Source organism: Hippopotamus amphibius, chromosome 5 (assembly GCF_030028045.1).
Source record: "Hippopotamus amphibius kiboko isolate mHipAmp2 chromosome 5, mHipAmp2.hap2, whole genome shotgun sequence".
Lineage (NCBI taxonomy): Eukaryota > Metazoa > Chordata > Mammalia > Artiodactyla > Hippopotamidae > Hippopotamus > Hippopotamus amphibius.
The window spans coordinates 132400350-132421289 of NC_080190.1; the positions used below are offsets into that span (position 1 = coordinate 132400350).

General features: G+C 37.5%; 1 protein-coding gene across 11 annotated transcripts in view; it reads right to left on the reverse strand.

Moving 5' to 3' along the window:
- Positions 1 to 3522: 3522 nt before the first annotated feature.
- Positions 3523 to 20940, reverse strand: part of RAD54B (RAD54 homolog B) — a 107317-nt gene continuing 89899 nt past the window's right edge. For 10 of the 11 annotated variants that reach the window (XM_057737407.1, XM_057737401.1, XM_057737403.1 and 7 more), the window contains 5 exons: positions 17971 to 18146; positions 10611 to 10872; positions 9083 to 9149; positions 8695 to 8892; positions 3523 to 3903 (listed from right to left, as the gene is read on the reverse strand). In XM_057737407.1, the coding sequence (XP_057593390.1) occupies positions 3686 to 3903; positions 8695 to 8892; positions 9083 to 9149; positions 10611 to 10872; positions 17971 to 18146 (921 nt within the window). In that variant the 3' untranslated portion in view covers positions 3523 to 3685. Of the gene's footprint in view, positions 3904 to 8694; positions 8893 to 9082; positions 9150 to 10610; positions 10873 to 15708; positions 15784 to 17970; positions 18147 to 20940 lie in introns of those variants that run through there. The other variant, XM_057737411.1, reaches the window with a different exon arrangement.

Consider the following 20940-nt stretch of genomic DNA (forward strand, 5'->3'; position numbering starts at 1 on the left):
AGAGATGAAGGGAAAGTTGCTTTCCACACTACTCAGCAAAGATGGAGAACAACTATAATTCAAATATCCTCCCTGGATCTCATCACAGGGAGTTTCCCTTATCTAACCCAGTCCCTGCCTCCCTCCACATTCTCATTTCTCTCTCCCCTCACCCTCCCCATCAGATGGTCTCCAAAATTCCAAATTTTTCTTCCTCTATTACACTTTGACAGCAACCAACACTCACAGTCTTGAAAGGCTCACCCAAGTTTTAACACGTGTTTTTCAAATAAAGTCTAAGAGGAATTCTAATGCAAGCAGTCAAGGTAATATTTCTCCACAGACATAGAAAACGTCTTTATGGTTACCAAAGGGGAAAGGGGGAGGGAAGGGATAATTTAGGAGTTCGGGATCAACAGATACACACGACTATGTATAAAATAGATAAACAAGGACCTACTGTATAGCACAGGGAACTATATTCAATATCTTATCATAGTCTACAATGGTAAAGAATCTGAGAAAGAATAGATATATATGTATAACTGAATCACTTTGTTGTACACCTGAAACGAATACAACATTGTAAACCAAGTATACTTCAATAAAAAAATAAAAAATAAAAAGATAATATTTCTCTACCATATATTATTTCATTTAAGCTTCACAGTTTGGACATATCATTGAACAGATAGGAAAACTCAGTTCATCTAAGACAACACTAACTATATGTCATAGATTGCCAATGCATGGGAAAGCACTCGGCATTTAGAACACAGTAATAAAACACTTAGTAAATGTTAGCCATTATTATTTTTATCACCATAATATTCATTTTATCTCTTTTGTAGCTACACTTACTACCTAGGTAATATACTCCAATATCATGACTTTATTAAGTGCTGACATTTTTCTACATGCTGACAAACCCTAAATTTATCTTCAGCCTTGACCATGTTTCTGAACACAACTCATACACCAAAGTGCTTATTTGACACCTCCACTGGATATCTAATAGGCATTTCAAACTTGACATAATCAAACCTGAATGCACAAACCTCTCCTCTCGCAGTCTTATCTCACTAACTGGTAACTCCATCTCTCCTTTGGCTCAGGCCAGAAACCCTGGATCATTCCAAATGATTCCAAAATCACTCTTGATTTTTCTCTTTTTCTTATACCTTACATTCAATCCATTCAGCTACCTTGTTGACTCTGCCTTCAAAAATATCCAGAATTCAACACCGCCCTGCTACCACTTGGTCTAAATCACAAACACTTCTTGACTGGATTATGGCAACAGCCTCCTAACTCATCTCATTGTTTCCATCCCATGTTCCACCACAGTCTGTTCTCATCACAGAGCAACTCAGATTGTGACTTTCCTTGGCTGAGTTCCCAGAGGTTTTCCATCTTCCCTCAGAGTAAAACGAAAGCCCTCAAAATGGTCTTCAATGCCCTGTAACATTTCATCTCCCCCATTGCAATTACCTCTTTCACCTCATCTCTTACTATGCTTCTTACTCTCTCCAAGGAAGCCTCTGACTGCTTCTCAGATATGTCAAACAAACACTCTACCTGTCTCAGGACCTTTGCACTTGTGGTTCCTTCTGTCTGGAACACTTTTTCCCAGAGAATGTCATGGTTCTCAATCCCTCACTTTTTTCAGGTCTTTGCATAAACCCTATATAAATAGCAACCCCCATCACCACTTTGTTTAATATCTCCCTTATTCTGCTTATTTTTCTTCATAGCACTTATCACCATGTGCAATATTACATATGTATGTTATTCTCATGGTGCTAGAATGAAAGCACAATGAGGGCAGAGACTTTGCTTATTTAATTGTTATTTGCATAACCCCTAAAACAATGCCCAACATGTACTAGGTACTCAACAATTATCTGTGGAATGACAAATGAATTAAACCATTGAATCAAAATCAAGGAAGGCAAGAATTTCAAGAAGTTCACCAATACCTAATGTGAACAGAAATCAAGATAAAGACTGAAAAGTGTTCACTGCATTTGTCAACTAGGGAGTCATTGGGATAGAGGCCTTGAGTGTTGGGAAGCAAGACATTAAGAAGAGAACTCTCTTCTGAAAATGGATAGGGGTGATGATTGTACAACACTGTGAATGTACAAACACTAATTCATTTTGTCATGGTCTATTTTTCAAATGTATATAAAGCAAAACTTATAATACATTAAAAATTTTTTTCATGTTATCTGCTCATTCCATTCAATGATTATTCTGCCAACAAATATTTATCATTGGATACCATCAATTATAGTTATTAAAATGCTTTTCCATCGCTTCTCGGCCTTTTGGCTAAGATCATGTGTAAAATGCTTTTCCTCAGTGATACCCCTGTGGGTAGTGTCTTAGGTCAGGTTCCCTGGAAAACAGACTGAGGCACATTTGCATGCAGGAAGTTTGCTAGGAAGTGCTCCTAGGAACGATATCTGTAAGGCCCTGAAGGAAGCAGGACTGGCAAGAGAGAGAAACAGAACTGCAATGAAGCTGAAACACGGGCCTCAACTGAGGAGCTCTGGAGCTGGAATGGTCCTGAAGTGCTGTCCCAAATTGAGGCAAGGGGGCTGGGCCTTTCTACCCTGCATCAACCAGTCACTGGATGCCAGCCACCCCGAGGAGGGAGGGTAACCTTGAGCGAGGCAGCTCCTTTCAGCGGTGGGCTATTCTTAGGGAGAGATCTGGCCATGAGTGGTCACAGGCAACACTCCCAACAGCTGGGTAGTGAGCACATTGGTCCTGAAGGGGGCCATCTGGGCAGTACACCCTAGTATCCACTACAGTTAAGATAGACAATAAAGTTGCTAGCCTCTTACCATTTTTGTTAAGATTTTACACCTGAGAATATGTGATGCAAGATACACACTGAAAGAAGTTTTATCCGTAAAGCCTTATATAAGAGGCATATACATAGAGCCAAGAAACATCATTTTTGCTTTGTATTAGTTAACTGCTTCCTTACTGACAAACTTGGTTCCCAAACTGCTGGTTCATGAATCCTAGATGTGCAAATGCCCAGGCAGAGCACTACAGGTCTAAAGAACTCAGATTCGATGATACATAATTGAGTTTTTATTCAACACCTCAAGACAATATTCAGTCTAAAAGAAATTTCCCTAAAAGGAAGCAAAAGCTGATTACAGAAACCCCAACTGGAGATTAAATGAGTAACTAATTCCTTTCTCTTTGCAGACTTCAGTCTTCTAAAGCTTGCTCTGTATATTAAAGCTCTCTATTTAATGTCAAAAATTACTACAGAAACCCCACAACATGATGGTAGCTGAACCATTATCCAGTGTACAAACAATGCTTGGTGGACATGGCTTTACAGTCTGAAATCCCAGATTAGAAACCATATATTCCTAATCAGTTTAGATTTCCTAAAGATAGAAATTGGGCATTTTGCCTTTTAATATTCCTTATGAAAATTCCTTAGAAAGTACTTAATAAAAGAGCATGAATTACAGAATTATCAATAAACATAGGATGATAGAAGTATGTCTTTAATGTTTCAATATTTAAGAATATATACAAAAAATTAAACAATTAGGTTTGACTATTATATCAAAACTACAATACATTTTGCAACAAAATATATTATTATAATTAAAATAATTCTATTTGTTTTCCAAAATTACATTTACTTATTAGATTAATTGTTTAAAGGGGGTTATATAGCAATAGTTTGATTGGTTATATTCTGAAAAAAGAATGACACATTTTCTCTTATTCTTTCAAGAAAAGGATCCGTAAGATTTAAATGATCTCCAGAAAAATGTTTCCATTGCTTCAGCTGTGACATGGAGAGAGGTTTCAAGGAGTTAGACTTCTGTTGATGTGGACCCAGCTGACAATTTCTAGAGATAGGGAGTTTTTCCGATGAATCACCTGAAATAAGTAAAACAATGAGAAAATCCTTAGGCCAGTCAATATCCTATTATATACAAGACTTTTTTATTATATAATGAGTTTATATGATTTATTACACTTGATCACCATGGTTCATGTTAAAATAAGCAAATTCAATTAATTCATTCCCTCTACAAATATTTATAAATTGTTTACAATGTGCTGATTTGAGCAACAGGGGCCAAAATGGTGAACAAAAATAGACATGGTCTCTGATTTCAAGGACCTTATGGTCTAGTGGGAGAAATACACATTAAACAAATAATCATCCCAAAGAGATGTATTACAGGTCCACAATCCCTTATCTAAAAGCCTGTGGGACCAGATATGTTTCAAATTCAGAATATAACTGTAACAATGTAGGATAACACACCATAATCAAACTCATTAATATTCTGCAGTAAGAATAGTTGTATGAAATAAAGACCATCAATAAATTCACATAAATTCAGCTAAGGTTTTTGCCACCAAATAAGATTGTTCCAAATTTATGAAGGAAAAAAAAAACTTGATCTCTCAAGCTTTCTAGATTTCAAAACTGGAGATAAGGAACTGTGGAACTATATTACAAAATAGAGCTAAGGGTATGAAGCTAAGACACAGGGGACTATAAGCATGTATAACGAGAGAAGCTGACCTATTTTATTAAGATCTGAAGGATGAGGGAGTGGCCACAATGGCAAAGTAGGAAGACCCAGAGCTCACCTTCTCCCATGGGCACACCAAAATTACAACTGTGTAATTGTTACAAATTGCTACTTTCTATGAGAAGGATGTGAAGACCAACAGAAAAGATTTTCCACAACTAAACATAAAAAGAAAGAACCACAACAAAATGGGTAGGAGGGGCAGAGATGCAGATAAGACCCACACCCCTGGGTAGGTGACCCACAAATAGGAGGATAATCACAATTGCTGAGGCTCTCCCCAAGGCGCGAGGGGCCTGAGCCCTACATCAAGCTCTCCGGCCTGGGGGTCCTGCACAGGGAAGATGAGCCCCTAGAACGTCTGGCTTTGAAGGCCAGTGAGACTTGCATATGGGAAAGCCAGAGGACTACAGGAAACAAAGACGCCACACTTAAAAGGTTCGCAGGGAATTCCCTGGTGGTCCAGTGGTTAAGGACTTGGCACTTTCACTATGGTGACCTGGGTTCAATCCCTGATTGGAGAACTAAGATCCCACAAGCTGTGCGGCAAGGCCAAATATCACAATAAAGTGAGTCACATGAATTTAACAACAACAACAAAAGGCTTATGCAAAATCTCACATGTTCCAAATCCCAGGGTAGAGGCAGTAATTTGAGAAGAACCTGGGTCACACCCACTTGCTGATCTTGGAAAGCCTCCTGGAGAAGCAGGAGGCAACTGGATTCCCTATGGGAACAGCCATTTTGGGGAGCTCACTCTTCCACAAGGACACGGATGTTGGCAAGCACCATTCTGGAGGCCTTCCTCCAGCCTGTCAGAACCGGGGGATAACCCACTCACCAACAGACCAACACCAGTCCCAGAAACCATGGGCCGAGCAGCCAGACAAGCAGGAACGCAGCCCACCACCAGCAGGCCGGCACCAGCTCTATGTCCCCCTGGCCACACAGCCAGCTGAACTAGGACCTGGCACTGCCAATCAATGGACCAGAGCCACAGCATGAGACGAGTCTGGCAGCCAACCAGGCCAGGGGCCAGCCCCATCTACCAGGGCACCCACAAAGTCTGCCCCAGCACAACAGAAGGGGCCCACAGGGGCCACCCCTAGAGCATATAGCTATGGTGACCAGAGGACAGTGTGCTGTTGGGCCCCAGTGGATGTCTCCTACATAAGGCCATTTCCCCAAGATCGGGAAAAACCCAAACTATTTAATACATAAAAATAAAAAGAGGCAAAATAAGAAGACAGAAGAATATGTTCCAAACAAAGGAATAAGACAAAACCCCAGAAGTACTAAGAGAAGTAGAGATAAGCAATCTGCCCAATAAAGAGTTCAAGGTAATAATCATAAAAATGCTCAACAAGCTTGGGAGAAGAATGGATGAACATAGGAGGATGTTTAACAAAGACTTAGAAAATATAAACAAAAACCAAACAGAGCTAAAGATACAAAAACTGAGATTGCTTTGAGAATCTAGAAGACAGCAGACTAATACCTTGAAAGTTCTGACCAATTAAAAAAAAAATTTTAAACCCTATCAACTAGAATTGTACACCCAGCCCAGACAGCATTTAAGAAAGAGAAAAAACAAATACACTCTGAAAAATAACAGACTGAGAGACTTAACCACTACTAGGCCCTTGCTGGGGGGAAAAAACAAACAAACAAAATGAAAGGACAGTAGAAATGAATCAAAATATATCAATAATTATAATTACGGTAAACAAACTAAATGCTCTAGTTAAAAGAGAACATCAGGCTGGATAAAAAGAAAATCCAGCCTCATGCTATTTACATGAAAGATACCTAGAACATATGGACACAGAATGATTTAAGGTAAAAGAATGGAAAAAGATGTACCAGACAAAAACTAAGAAAGTCAGTGTATTTGCTGTACACCTGAAACTAACACAACATTGCAAATCCACTATCCAATAAAAAAATTTTTTTAAATTTTAAATTTTTTTAAAAAGTCAGTGTAATATATTAACTTAAGACAAAATGAAAGCGAAAGACATTAGGGATAAAGCAATCACTACATAATAATAAAATAAATAATGAAAAATAATTTCACAAAGAAGATACAAAATATATAAAGCAAAAATTGACAAAATAATGAGAAAGTGACAAATCCACTGTCATACTGTAAGATCGTAACACCTTTCTTCAATAACAGATATGTCTAGCAAAGAATTAGGTTATCAATAGAAATATGGGCAAATGATATGAGCAGATGGTTCACATAAAGGATATACTGCAATATGGTAATAAACCATAGGCAAATATGCTCAACTTCACTCATAATAAAAGAAAACTAAATTAAATTAAAACTAGACCAATATACCATTTTTTACTATCAGAGTGGCAAAAACCCAAACATTTGATAATCCTAAATTGGTAAAACTGTGGGGAAAGAGTATACTATTGGTGGGGTATAAATGATACAACCCGCAGTAGAAGGCACCTTAGCAAGAGCTATCAAAACTACAAATGCACATATTCTTTGACACAGCAACACTGATAATTTACCTTATAGAGATATCTGAATATATGGAAAAAGATGTATGAATAAAGATATATACTGACGGGAAAGAACCTAATCATACAACTGTAAGGTTAAATGAATAAATTATGGTATATTCATACAAGGGAGGATTATATAGCTGAGGGGAAAAAAAGAATGAGGAAACTCTGTAATGACACAGAAAGATCTCAAGATACTATTATATGAAAAAGGTACAGAACTATACACAGATTACATTACCCTTTATTGGGGGAAAAACTGGGCAAGAGTTCCTTGCAAATGCATAAAAATATATCTAGAAGGATACACAAAAAACTAACATAGTGGTTTCTTACAGGGCAGCAGGACTAGGAACTAGGTAGATGAGTACATTATGGGAGGAAGAGTTTTCACCATATACATTTTATATTTTTAAATAGTTGAGATACGTAAATATATTACCAATTTTTCAGTTAAATTAGTAAATTTTTAAATCTGTAAAAGAAGAAAAAACTAATTTGGTAATAAAATTTGACTAACATGGCAATACTTTAAGTAATTAGGAGAATACACATGATTTTCATGTGCAAGAGAAACATTTACGAAGTGAACACACCAGGCCCCACACCAAGTCTCTGTAGTCACCAAAGAATCAACATCATGCTGATCATATTTGTGACTACAGTGCAGTAGCCAAAATTCAGTAACAAAAACGAAAGCACATTTTAAAACATACTTTTAAATACCTCATGAGCCAAAGAATAAATCATAATGGAAAATAAAAAATATTTAGAACTGAATAATAAAAAGACTGCATATCAAAATTATGATTCAGCCTTAAATTCCCATTTTAGAAAAGAAGACTGAGAACCATTAAGTTAAGGATTCAACTTTAGAAAATAAGAAAAAAAAATTAGATAAATACAGGGGAAAAGAGAAGAAATAATAAGAGCAGAAATTAATAAAATGGAAAAACATACAATAGAGAAGATCAATGTGGATTATATAAAATATAAATTCTTCCATGTTAGTCTTGTACAGTTTCACTTCTTAAACCCATCTCAATACAATTTATCAAGTAACTTCCAACTACTGGACATTGCTTGCTCAAGTCCTACTCCTGATCCAGTTCCTACTGGAATGGTGTTAATTCTGGAGGTTTGAGGCTTTCAGCCTCATTTAAGCAGCACGAGCACTGCATCAAGTTCTGAGAAGTATGGTGGCCCATGCTACCTGCCCCAGCAAATATGACCTCGTGAGGAATAATTTCTACACAAAATAAATAACAGGATTATTCTGTCAAGTGTATGTTTTTTGTGAAACAGAAATAAGGATTAAAAACATTTCTCTAATTCTGAAGTTATTATATCAGGATTTGAAAGATTTTACTAAACAAGCCAAATTTTTCACAACTGATTCAGAAATAAGAAGCTAAATTGAGAGAACTAATAAGGTTCTAATTAAAAATTTTCTCAAATACCCATGTGGCAGCTGCCCTATGATCTGAGGAAAAAAGAAAATGCAAGTGGTAAATATTTTAGTTACTCTGTAGTTAAATATTTTCAACTACTAAAGACCAATTAACTTCACCATCATAATAAGTAAAATACAACTAACCTGTATGATTTTCTCCTGTACATTCACAGTCAAGCAGGTCATGAGTAACACAATGTGAATTTTCATGTAATGTGAACAAATTTTTAAGTTCTTCTACTGAAAACTGAATATGATCAGATGTCTTGGTTAGGTCTACAACTGCCCCAGAAAGACCTTGCTTACTGATCTGCCTTTGATAGATTTTTTCTTCTATTGTTCCTGAAGAGAAAACATTCATTAGATTTCCTTCAGATCTTTACATCTGTTATTTTTGTAGGATAAAACATGTTTATTAGTCTACTAGCTAACAAAGTAACAATAGTCCTGATATTGAAGCACAGAGTAACAAAAAAAAAAACCTTTAATTATTCAAAGGGAATACATTTTTGTCACACTGAAGGGTTATTACCTGTGGTTAGGAGTCTGTAAATATGTACGGGATGTTTCTGACCATCTCTCCACACTCTAGACATTGCCTATAGAAAATAAATCAGAATTCTGAGAGTACAAATAGAAACTATTAACGCTTTCCACATAAGCAACTTGCATTAATACATTTAAAATTAGGAATTCTAGATTTCACTTACAGCTTCAAAAAACAAAGCCCAGGCATACCTAAGCATTCTCCACTTCAAATTTTTTTCCCGGGATAAAGGGATGAATGAACATTCACTGTGATACTGTAAAATAACTGCAGGGTGCCATGCAACAATGACAGCGTCTATCTGCATCCAAAAATGGGACAGCAAGTTTGGACAGTAAGAATGCAAAGAATCAAGTATAGCATGGCATGGAGGGTTTATTCTCAGTCCAAGAGGCTAATGATTCACCCCTAAGGAATCCCTAGGACACCTGCAGTCAGCTCAGGATCTAGGTAGATCCCTGTGGTTTTAGAACTTATCAATGATACTGTACAGTAAAAGGCTGATGTTCAAACCCTGCACATTCCAAAGAAAAGTCTGGCCTTCAACCAGCTCCCAGAAACCCCTGAAACATCCTGCCCCATAAGAGCATCTTAGTTTACCTGGAGCCTTGGGCCACACCAAGTAGTTTATGCTAACAATGTGATTTAGGTGGGGACTTGGGCCAGTTTGACCTCTGCAGGGCTTGAAGACTAAGCAAGGAAGGTCAGTCACACAGGTATCCATTCCTACATGACTGACCTCCAACAAAAACTCTGGACACCATTCCATTTATGTTGTCACTCATTAATGCTGGGAAAATTAAGTGTTGTTCCATACAACTCCAGTGGAAAAGGACAACTGGAGCTTGTGCCTGGTCTCTTCTGGACTCTGCCCTATTCATCCATTCACTGTAATAAACCTTAACTATGAATATAGCTGTTTTTCTTGATTCTGTGAGTCCTTCTAGTGAATCACTGAACTTGAGGGTTGTCCCTAGGTCCCCTAACACGGATACCAGATGAGGTGCAAATCTATAGGTAAAAATCACAAAATACATGAAGATGGACTTCATTCTAAAGAAAAACCAAAGGCTGCTCCTGAAATATTTCCCTAAATAAACTAATTTTACATATTTACTATACCCTGCACAAACACTGATCATAGCACCTATAACACTTTATTGTCTTCCCCAATGGTCAGGAGCATCCTGAAGGCCCAACTACACAGTAAATTAGAGCCTGGAGACATACAGGTTTGGGTATGAATCCTGGCTCTGCCTCTTATAAGCTGTGTGACCTAGAACAAGCTTCCATATCTTCATCTGTAAAATAGGGCTTAGATTACCCACAGGATTGTTGTAGAATTATTGTGAAGTTTAAAAAAGATGTAAAGCACTTACCAGAGTGCCTAATACAAAATAAGGGCTCAATATGCAGCAGGTATTACACATCATCAACATCCTCGTATCCCCAGCAGGTATCGTATCCCCTATAGGCATTCTATAATGTTTGTTTAATACATAAACAGTCCTACCTGGATATCAGTGGCTGGATTCCAATCAATGTCATAGAGAATTAAGTGAGATCCTCCAATAAGGTTAAGTCCCACACCACCAGCTTTTGAACTTAACAAAAATATAAAATCAGAAGAGTATTTACTATTAAAGCCATCAACAATTTGCTGCCTTTGAGAGATTGGTGTTTGTCCATCAAGTCTTGTATAAGCATATCCATGACGCTTGCATACTTCTTGTAAAATATTCAAGGTTTGTGTATAGTTGGATACCAACACCACCCTGTCAATCAAAAAGAAAAAATCTTTATATGTGATTTAAAAGCAATATTAGATTTTTTTGATTGAAGGAAAATACCACAATAATATTATCACTGATATTTATAGAATATCCAACAATGACCTTATACAAATAAAACACAAATTCTCCTTCAAATTCAATTTTAAAATCAATATCTAAGAGGGAATTCCCGAGTGGTCTGGTGGTTAGGACTGTGCACTTTCACTGCTGAGGGTGCAGGTTCAATCCCTGGTCAGGGAGCTGGGATCCCACAAGCCTCGTGATTTTAACAAAAAAAAAAGTCAACATCTAAGAGACTTCCAGCATCAAGATAGTACAGAGTAAAGACCTTTCTGCTGTCTTTACCTCTCTTAAGTCACCCTAAGAACAGCAAGAGAATAAGAAATAGAAATACCTTTGATGAAACAAGGAGACATCTGTATATGAAAACAGAGAATAGTGGAATGGTGACCTGCTAAGGAGTACAGAGAAAGTGAAACCTAAGTGCCCAAAGAGAAAGATTCCAATAAGAAACAAGTACAAGTTCATTCACACCATAGAATCTCATAAAGGCAGCTCAGAAGAAAGGAGTTTAGACTAAAACTATTACAATAGCACTGGTAAGTAGATCCTAGGCCCTAATCCCATGTAACTAGTTGACTTTTCTTCCTCAACTAGAATGTTTATTCTCTGGAGAAAGTAAACCAAAGAACTTAGACCAGGGAATTCTAAAAGGCAGGGATGTAGGTGACAAACCAAAATGAAAGTCTGTATAATGGACGGTAAGACCCCAGTCCCCTTTTTCTGCCAACTCCCAGCACACCAGCAGCCAAGCATGCCTCACATTCCACACCCCAAGAAAGGTATTATTGGAAGATTCATCTCTGGAATGACTTATTTGAATGTCCCCAGAGAAAAGGTCCACAGATAGGGAATCCCCAAATAAAAAAGCCAGCTCTGCCTGTGCACATAGAACATTCAGTTGGCGTTTTACTGCCTTACTCTTAAGTATAAATGAACACCAAGGGCCACCAGCTATTTGAGGCCAGCCTCCAATACAAAAAATAGAAACCAAGACAAATAAACAGAAAAAAAGAAACATAAATAAAACAGAGCAATGGAGGAAACAGATGATAATTTTAGAGAAATAATTAATACCCTCAAATAAGAAACAGCATTCACAAGAAGAGGTGGCAATAAAAGACAATCAAGAATAAGAAAATTATCTTGGAAATGTTTTAAACGATGGCCAAAATAAAAATTTAATAGGAGATCTGGAAGGAAAAAAGAGAATCTTCCAGGAAATAGATTAAAAAGAAAAAGTGATGACCAACAGGAGAGAAAAGATAAAAGAATTAGAGAAACAATCCAAGAAGTTCAATATATATCTGACAAATTCCAAAGAAAACAAAACTGTTTTGAGAAAGAGACTATTTCCCAGACATGGGGTCTTCAGATTAAAAGGACTTACTATAAAGTTTCCAGCTCAATAAATGAAAACGTGATCCATATTAAGGCACATTAAGATTATAACTCAGGACTTCCCTAGTGGTCCAGGGTTTAAGATTCTGCACTTTCACTGAAAGGGGCATGGGTTCGATCCTTGGTCAGGGAAGTTCCACACGGCATGCAGTGCGGCATAAAATAAAATTAAAGTGAAATGAAAGGAAAAATAAAATAGTCATGGGAAGCTATTAAAAGGCATTATCATATTAAAAAAAGATTATAAATATGGGGATATGAGTATAAATACAGCTGACTTTGGTGTACCTCAAAAACTGGTACAAGAGTGTAAAGCAATTATATTCCAATAAAGAGCTTAAAATAAATAAATAAATAAATAAATAAATAAATAAATAAATAATAAAAGCAAAGTATGTTTCTCTAAAAAAAGATTATAACTCAATGTATAAAGAATGAAGAAAAACTGCTAGAGTTTTCATGAAGAAAATATGGAAGAGACAAGAGATAGCTGTATAAGCACATGGTCTGGCAGCATACTAGGGGAGCTGGTGACTGCCTCTGAGAAACAGGATGCAAAGAGGGAAAGACTGAACTATGAACTCCTGTTTTGTTTTGTTTTTATGATAAGCCCCTTAACATTTTGATAAAATAAAACTGTAAACAATAAATTAAGATAAAAAGTAAAACCAGAATTTATATAATAGCTAAAGTTTGATAATTAACCAAAAAATAAAAAACAGATCAAGAATATTTCCTATAAATTTTATAACTAGTGGGATAAATATTAGCACCAGAAATTTTAAAAAATAAAGCAAATTTTAAGTTACAATTCTCTTAATTACCTATGCTAACAAGATAAAGATAATCCAACAATAATGTATATTTGTATTCCTGTATCAGTTACCTTTTGCTATATAACAAACCACTCCCAAAACTCCGTGGCTTAAAACGACAACCATTTACTTTATATTCAGCCCACAATTCCATGGGTTGGCAATTTAGGCTGGGCTTAGCTAGAAGGTTCCTCTGCTGGTCGTGGCTGTGCTGACTCAAGCATCTGCAGTCAGCTGCCAAGTGGACTGGGGACTGGCTGATTGGCGAGGGGCCTCAGCTGGGAAGCCTCATCTGAGATTCTCATGTCTCTCATCCTCTAGCAGGCTAGCCCAGGCTTATTTACATGGTGACAAAAAGGCTCCAGGAACCACAAAGGAGGACAAGCCCCATTGCACAAGATCTTTCAAGCCTCCTTTTGTGCCACGTTTGCCAGTATCTAATGGGCCAATCCAAGTCACATGGCTGAACTCAGAGTCAGAAAGGGAGATCACCCAAAGTTTCCCAGCAAAGGTACATGGATATAGGGAGGGAGAATTTAAGACCATTTTTGCAATCTACCAAAATTCCTATACTAATATTTCAGTCATTTTTTTCCTTCCTTTTATATACTATTATGGGGATGAATAACATTAACTAAACATAGGTTTTCTGGTACAACTTTACTGGAGGAAATCCGGCTTTAGAATATTTTCCCCCAACAAGTTCCTACAATGCTAGATGTAGATTGGTGGGATAAGTGACTGTCTTGGTAAGGAGTCTTGGACAATCCCCTTTCAGAGGTCTAGAGCCCCCCGCACACATACATACCACTTTCAAACAAGGCTATTATTTTTATGGTCATTATGCCGTCCCTGAAAGCAGTTGAAATCTGTAGGCAAGGCTGCCATGCCAGGCAGAGTGCAAGCCACATCCAGCACGAGCATGTCCAACCAAGAGATGCATGGGGTTGGAATTCAGCATGAAGTCTGCTCACCAAGCCATGAAGCCTAGTGCATGAATGCAACAACCAGGAGGGAAGAGGAACTTTTAAAATTTTGAAGTATCCTTTTTAAAAATTCCATAAAAGGGCCACTAGCTAGACAAGCCAGGAGTTCTCAGATATGCCTCCACCCAGTTCTAATTCATCTTAATATGCACAAAAGCACTGTGGAAGAGCTCTGCCTATAGACCTAAAATAGGACTATCTAGTTCTAGTTAATGATAACACAGTTGATCAAGTGTTGACGGTAATACTATCCCTGAAATCAAACATTGTGAGCAATTTCTAGCTACATATTTTAAAGGTTTAGATGTTTGTGCATAGGCAGATCAGCTGTGGAAAACCTGGCCTCTGTACCCAATTGGCCATATTAAAAAAAAAAAGAAAAAAAAAAAAAAAAGGTGGGGGGAGCTACAATTCAACAACAAAAAACAACCCAATTTAAAAATGGACAAAGGACTTGATCAGACATCTTCCAAAGAAAATATACAAATGGTCAACAAGTACATCAAAAGATGCCCAATGTTACCAATTACTAGGGAAATACAAATCAAAACCACAATGAGATATCATCTCACACCCATCAGGATGGCTTCTGTCAAAAACAAAACAAAGCAGAACACAAAATAGCAATGTTGGTGAGCTTGCTGAGAAATTAGAACCCTCGTGCACTGTTGGTAAGAATGCAAAATGGCATGGCCACTGTGAAAAAGAGTATGGAGGTTCCTCAAAAAATTAAAAAGAGAATTATCATATGATCCAACAATCCTACTTCTGGACATATATCCAAAGGAATTGAAAACATGGTCTCAAAAAGGTATTGGTACACCTATGTTCACAGCAACATTATTCACAATAGCCAAAGGTGGAAGAAACCCAACTGTCCACAGACAGATGAAAGGATACACAAAATGTTATACACATACAGTGCAACATTATTCAGCCTTAAAAAGGAAAGAAATTCTGGCACATGTTACAACATGGATGAACTTTTTGAGGACATTATGCTAAGAAGAATAAGCTAGTCATAAAAAGACGAAATATCATATGATTTCACATATATAAGGTACCTACTGTAGTCAGATTCATGGAGACAGAAAGTAGACTGCTGGTTGCCAGTGGTTGGGAAAGGCAGGAATGGGGAGTTGTTATTTAATGGGTACAGCTCAGTTTTGAAAGATGAAAAGAGTACTGGAGATTGGTTGCACAACAATGTGAGTGTACCTAACACTAATGAACAACACACTTAGAAATAATTAAGATAGTAAATTTATGTTATGTGTATTTTACCACAATTAAAAAAAATAAAACAGAAAAGAAATGTCCATCTCTTCAGATAATGTGAAGCAACAGAACAAATACTCAGTCTGTGCCACTGACGGAAGTGCTATTTCTTCTTTCATGGGACGAGGCAGGTTTCAGTTTTCTTAGGATTCACAAGCAGTCAAAATGACTCCATCCCAACCCCTATCCCCAAATTATATTTTTCCTTCTCATTCCTTCCTTCCCATCACAAGAGGGGAACTTTCCCCTAGAACGTCTTCAAGGATAAATTCTCATACCTACAATCACACTTTATTTCTTCTCATCTCCTCTAAAATTCTGTTCACTCATATTCCTTGTCCAACAATAACCAACTATTCCATGATCAGAAAAAAGGGAAAAACAGAATCAAGTAAAGAGAAGATACATATAAAAAAGTCTAACTAAAAGTTTATACTCTAAGTTCAAACTGGGTCACAATCTGCATATATTACACATTCATATATATATAATATTATCTAATAAAACATTTTAATCAAACTGTATCAAAGAGTTCATAGAAAGTTTCCTTATTTTAGTCATTTCATTATTATGAAAAATAAATCTAAAAGTTTGCATGTCAATGATACTATTAATGCTCCAAAGAGGCTAAATAGACTCCTTGACAATTAAATATAATTATTATTTTGCAATCTTTTCTCTGTATTTTTGCCTTAATTCAAAAACAGTCTGAATACCTCCTACAAGAATAATTGAGGCATAGTCCCTGCACTATAGGTGCTGACATAGAAGAGAACTAATGGTTACAATATAACGTGAGAAGAGCTCCATGAGAGGGAGGTACAGGATGCTGAGGGCATACAGAAGAGGGGTATCTAACTCAATACGAGGCCAGGGGCTTCCAAGAGGAGAGAGCACCAGAGCTGAGTCTTAACGAAGAGAAAGCTGGCTAGAAGAATGAGAAGTGGAGGCATGCCAGAAATAGAAACCTGCTACAGGTAAGAACAGAGGGTGAGAAGTAGAGCAAATTACAGGTTCTGCAAATAATCTGGTATGACTGGACCACATGACAAATGAGAAGGAGTCAAGGGGCTGGAAAAGGAGGCACCACACAGGTCATGAAGAGTCTTGCCCAAAGTACTACAGAGTTTAGAAATTTCTAGAAGGCAACGGGGACTCTTGGAATGATTTTCAAATAAAGGAGTGACGTGTTCACATTTGTATTTAAAAAATATAATTTAGGGCAATATTGACATGCAATGGGGTTGAAAGTAAGAGGGACATAGTTTATAAGAGACCGCCAGAACCCAATCAGTAATTACAAGAATCAAAACAAAAATCTTGGTGCTGTATAGTGGTAATTAACACAAAAATATAAAAATAACAAAAAGAAAAACCCAAAATACAAAAAACATTCTTAAATAAAATTTAAAATAGTTACTAAAAAAAAAAAATCTTGGTACCAGAAAGGAAATGGATTCCTGAGATTAAGAAATAACATCAACAGAATGCAGTAACTGACTGACGCTGGGAAAGCGAAGGAGAAAAGTGAGTCTAGAATGATGAGGGTTTTCTGCTTGCATTATGGTACCATTCATCAAGCCAAGGAATATTGAAAAAGGCTTAGGCTTGCCATGGCAAATGACGAAGATGGTTTGGTACATGAGAAGGTTGAGGTCCAGACAGATTTAGATGTCCATTAAATAGAAAGAAGGATGTGGAAACTAGAAGAGAGGCTTGGACTAGAGATACAGATTTGGAATCAACACTATATGGATGATACTTGACACTATGGGGAGTAGAGCTAAGCCTGGAAGGGTATTTAGAGTGAGAAGGAGGCTGAAGAGAAAGCCCTCAGGAGTATCAACATTTAAGGACAGAAAAAGAAGAAAGGATTCCGAGATAAAGAAACGAGTTAGGTATTATATATCAAAAGACATCTCTAGAGTTTTTAAAATATACATATTAACATTTAGTTTTTCTTAATAAAAACTTACAGACACGTTGTTAATGGTAAGTTTACAAAAGACTGGGAGCTAACCATACCCCCAGAGAAGAAAACTTATTTTTAACGTTTTCTCCTTTTCAAAAAGAGGCATTGGGCTTCCCTGGTGGCACAGTGGTTAAGAATCCGCCTGCCAATGCAGGGGATACCGGTTCAGTCCCTGAGCCAGGAGGATCCCACGTGCCACGGAGCAACTGGGCCCGTGCGCCACAACTACTGAGCCAGTGCTCTAGAGTCCGTGAGCCACAACTATTGAGCCCACGTGCCACAACTACTGAAGCCCATGTGCCTATAGCCCGTGCTCTGGGGCAGGGGGGCCACGGCAGTAAGAGGCCCGCGCACAACAACAAAAGAGTGGCCTCCGCTCACCACAACTAGAGAAAGCCTGCGTGCAGCAGCGAAGATCCAACACAGTCAATAAATTAATAAATAAATATTAAAAAAAAAAAAGAAAAAACAAAAAAGAAAAAGAGGCATTGAGGGGAGGGAATAAGGACATAGTTTAAGCTGAAATTCCACGTGCACTTACAAGTAGTTTATTAAATTGACCTCTTACTTTTCAGCAGGACGGAGTTCATGGATAACGGCTAAGAGCTTTGACAGCACCTGTAGTTTTCCTGACTCTTCTTCAGTAAACATGAGCGGGTTGTAATCAGTGGGGAACACTTCTATCAAACTTTCATACAGATTCCTTTCTTCACTCTCATCCCAAGTTGAGCTGCACTCTTTTTCCTGTTCAAAAGGATGATGGGCAACATTAGTTCATGTTTTGGGTTTGTTTGTTTGTTTTTTGATAAATTTATTTATTTATTGGCTGCATTTGGTCTTCGTTGCTGCACACAGGCTTCCTCTAGTTGTGGCGAGCAGGGGCTACTCTTCGTTGTGATGGGAAGGCTCCTCACTGCGGTGGCTTCTCTTGTTGTGGAGCACAGGCTCTAGGCACTCGGGCTTCAGTAGCTGTGGCACACAGGCTCAGTAGTTGTGGCACATGGGCTTAGCTGCTCCACGGCATGTGGGATCTTCCTGGAGCAGGGATTGAACCCCTGTCCCCTGCATTGGCAGGAGGATTCTTAGCCACTGCGCCACCTAGGAAGTCCCTGGTTCATGTTTTTTTAATAGGGAGGGAAAAAATGCTAAAATTATGGGGAAAAAACTGAAGATTAACAGCTACCTGAAAAGCCCAATCTAATTGGTATGCAAATCTTCATAGGTCACAATTTGGTCATTTTTTATTACAGAGCAGTTCTAATGCTGTCTCCAAAGGCCTGCTCCCTGAACCCCACAAGCACAGTATCATTGCTGATGTGTGATTGAGGGGGAGGCAGGTAGCAGAGAAATAAACTGGAGGAAAATAGAGGGCAAACAGTGCTAAGAAATCTATCGTCTCCAAAACCCTGAGACTTTTCATCATTGCTACCTCTTTTCTCTCTTCTTCCCTCCTTCCCTCCCTATTATTTTTCTCTTCCAATCTGCGGGCTTACACAGCATCTCCCAGGTGATTCTCAGAACACAAGCACAATAGATGACTCAATCTTACCAATTTCTTCTACAAGAAGGAACAATTCTGCCAAGAAGTTAACACAGAAATTTATTGTTACTTATAATATTTTGGGTTTTTACTAATAGCTGTTATATAATTTTATTCCAAAGAGATTATCACCACCTCTGAAATTCCCCCTTCAAAACCGCCTAGCTGACATGTGAACACATAACTGGAGATTACATTTGTTAATGACCACATCACTTTTTTAGATTAAATTTCTGGGATTGGCAGTTCTCACTCTCTCCCACATTTACCAGATTTATCACTGTTCTTGAAACTTTGTTCAACCTACTCCCCCTGCCTGCAACGCTCTGTCATTTTTTCTGCCCAATTATCCCAATCCTATAAATACTTGAGGACCCAGTGCAAATTCCACCTGATTACTCACCAGCCACTTTTTTGGGGGCACTGAGTCTTAACCTTTATAATTACACAGTACATTTCAACTTTGAATTTATTTAACTGTACAATTAACTACATACTTTTTTAAATTTTTCAAATTTTTATACAACTTTTTAGAGATTTTTATTTTTATGTGGACCATTTTTTTTTTTTTGAAGTCTTTATTGAATTTGTTACAATTTTTTTTTGTTTTATGTTTTGGTTTTTTGGCCGCAAGGCATATGGGATCCTAGCTCTCAAACCAGGGATCAAACCTGCACCCCCTGCATTGGAAGGCAAAGTCTCAACCACTGGACCACCAGGGAAGTCCCCTAACTATATACTTTTTTATAATTCCCTAATGTTTTAATGTATGTTGTAATCCTTCTTTAATAATACTAAAAACATCTTAAGGGCAGTGCATCATGTAGTATAAAATGCTGGGCACAAAGTACTAATTTTAATTTGGCTTATTCCCAAAACACAGCAATATTTGGGTAAAGTCACTTAATTAAAAATACTTAGAACCTTAAGATTCTTACATAACTGGGATATATATGAGAGGCTGCTTTGGGTTAGGTTTCCTAAAATGCCTACAACATTGGCGAGGTTATCAAAGGCCCACAGACCCAGGGTCTAATCCACAGCTTTTCATGCTCAGAAACTTGCATATGCTTAAGCTCTGGGAAATGAGCCATACTAACCAAATTAAGAGACTGAATAAGTCAGAATATAAATGTATTGATCTATAAAATGAGACCTGCCTATTTAAACCAACTGGTCTATGCATTCTGTCCTATGAAAGGTCCTTGGGGATGCCAAATCATTAGCAGGAAGTTGTCTGGTGAATATTAAATCAAAATACAAGGGAGATGAATGATCTTAATGCAAAGTTCTTAGCCAGGAACACATAATCAGAATCACCTGGGAGAGTTTTTTCAAAATCTTCATGACTGCGTCCTACTCTCAGAGAATCTGAATCGGCTCATATGTGTCTAGGCTGGACAAATGTAGTCTTAAAAGCTTCCCTGAAGACTGTAATGTATACTCCTAGTTAAGAATCAACTAACAGATAATATCTTTATGCTGTGACAGCCTGATGCATGGAGGTGCATCACAGAGATTTAGCAGTTAGACTTCTTATATCAACTAGACAGGGCAATCTCTTCTCTGACTTATGCAACCCAATACTCTTAAGACATGAGTTGTAATATTTTTATTGGTTATATCTCACTCACCTTTCCTGAAGAGAAACTCATCTTGATTGAACTTGGGAAACAATCTAGTTTCAGTTGGAACACATTTATAAACCATTGCTTAAAAGTTACTTATATATGTGAAAGGCTCATTTCAGCCATCCTTATTTGGTATGATGTTAGAGGAAAGGCTTTACTGAGAAAGTCTCATCATAAATTATGTACTCTACTTAAGTTTGCAGTATCCTATGCCTATTATTAAAGTGGTATGTTCTGGGCCATCACAGCCTAGATGATGGCCTTCTTTTCTTTTAAGGAAGAATTCTGGCTTCTTTTTTGCTAGGCATCATGCCCAAAGAGTTTAATTTTTATCACTGTGTATAGAATCTGTTTCTTTAAAAGTTGC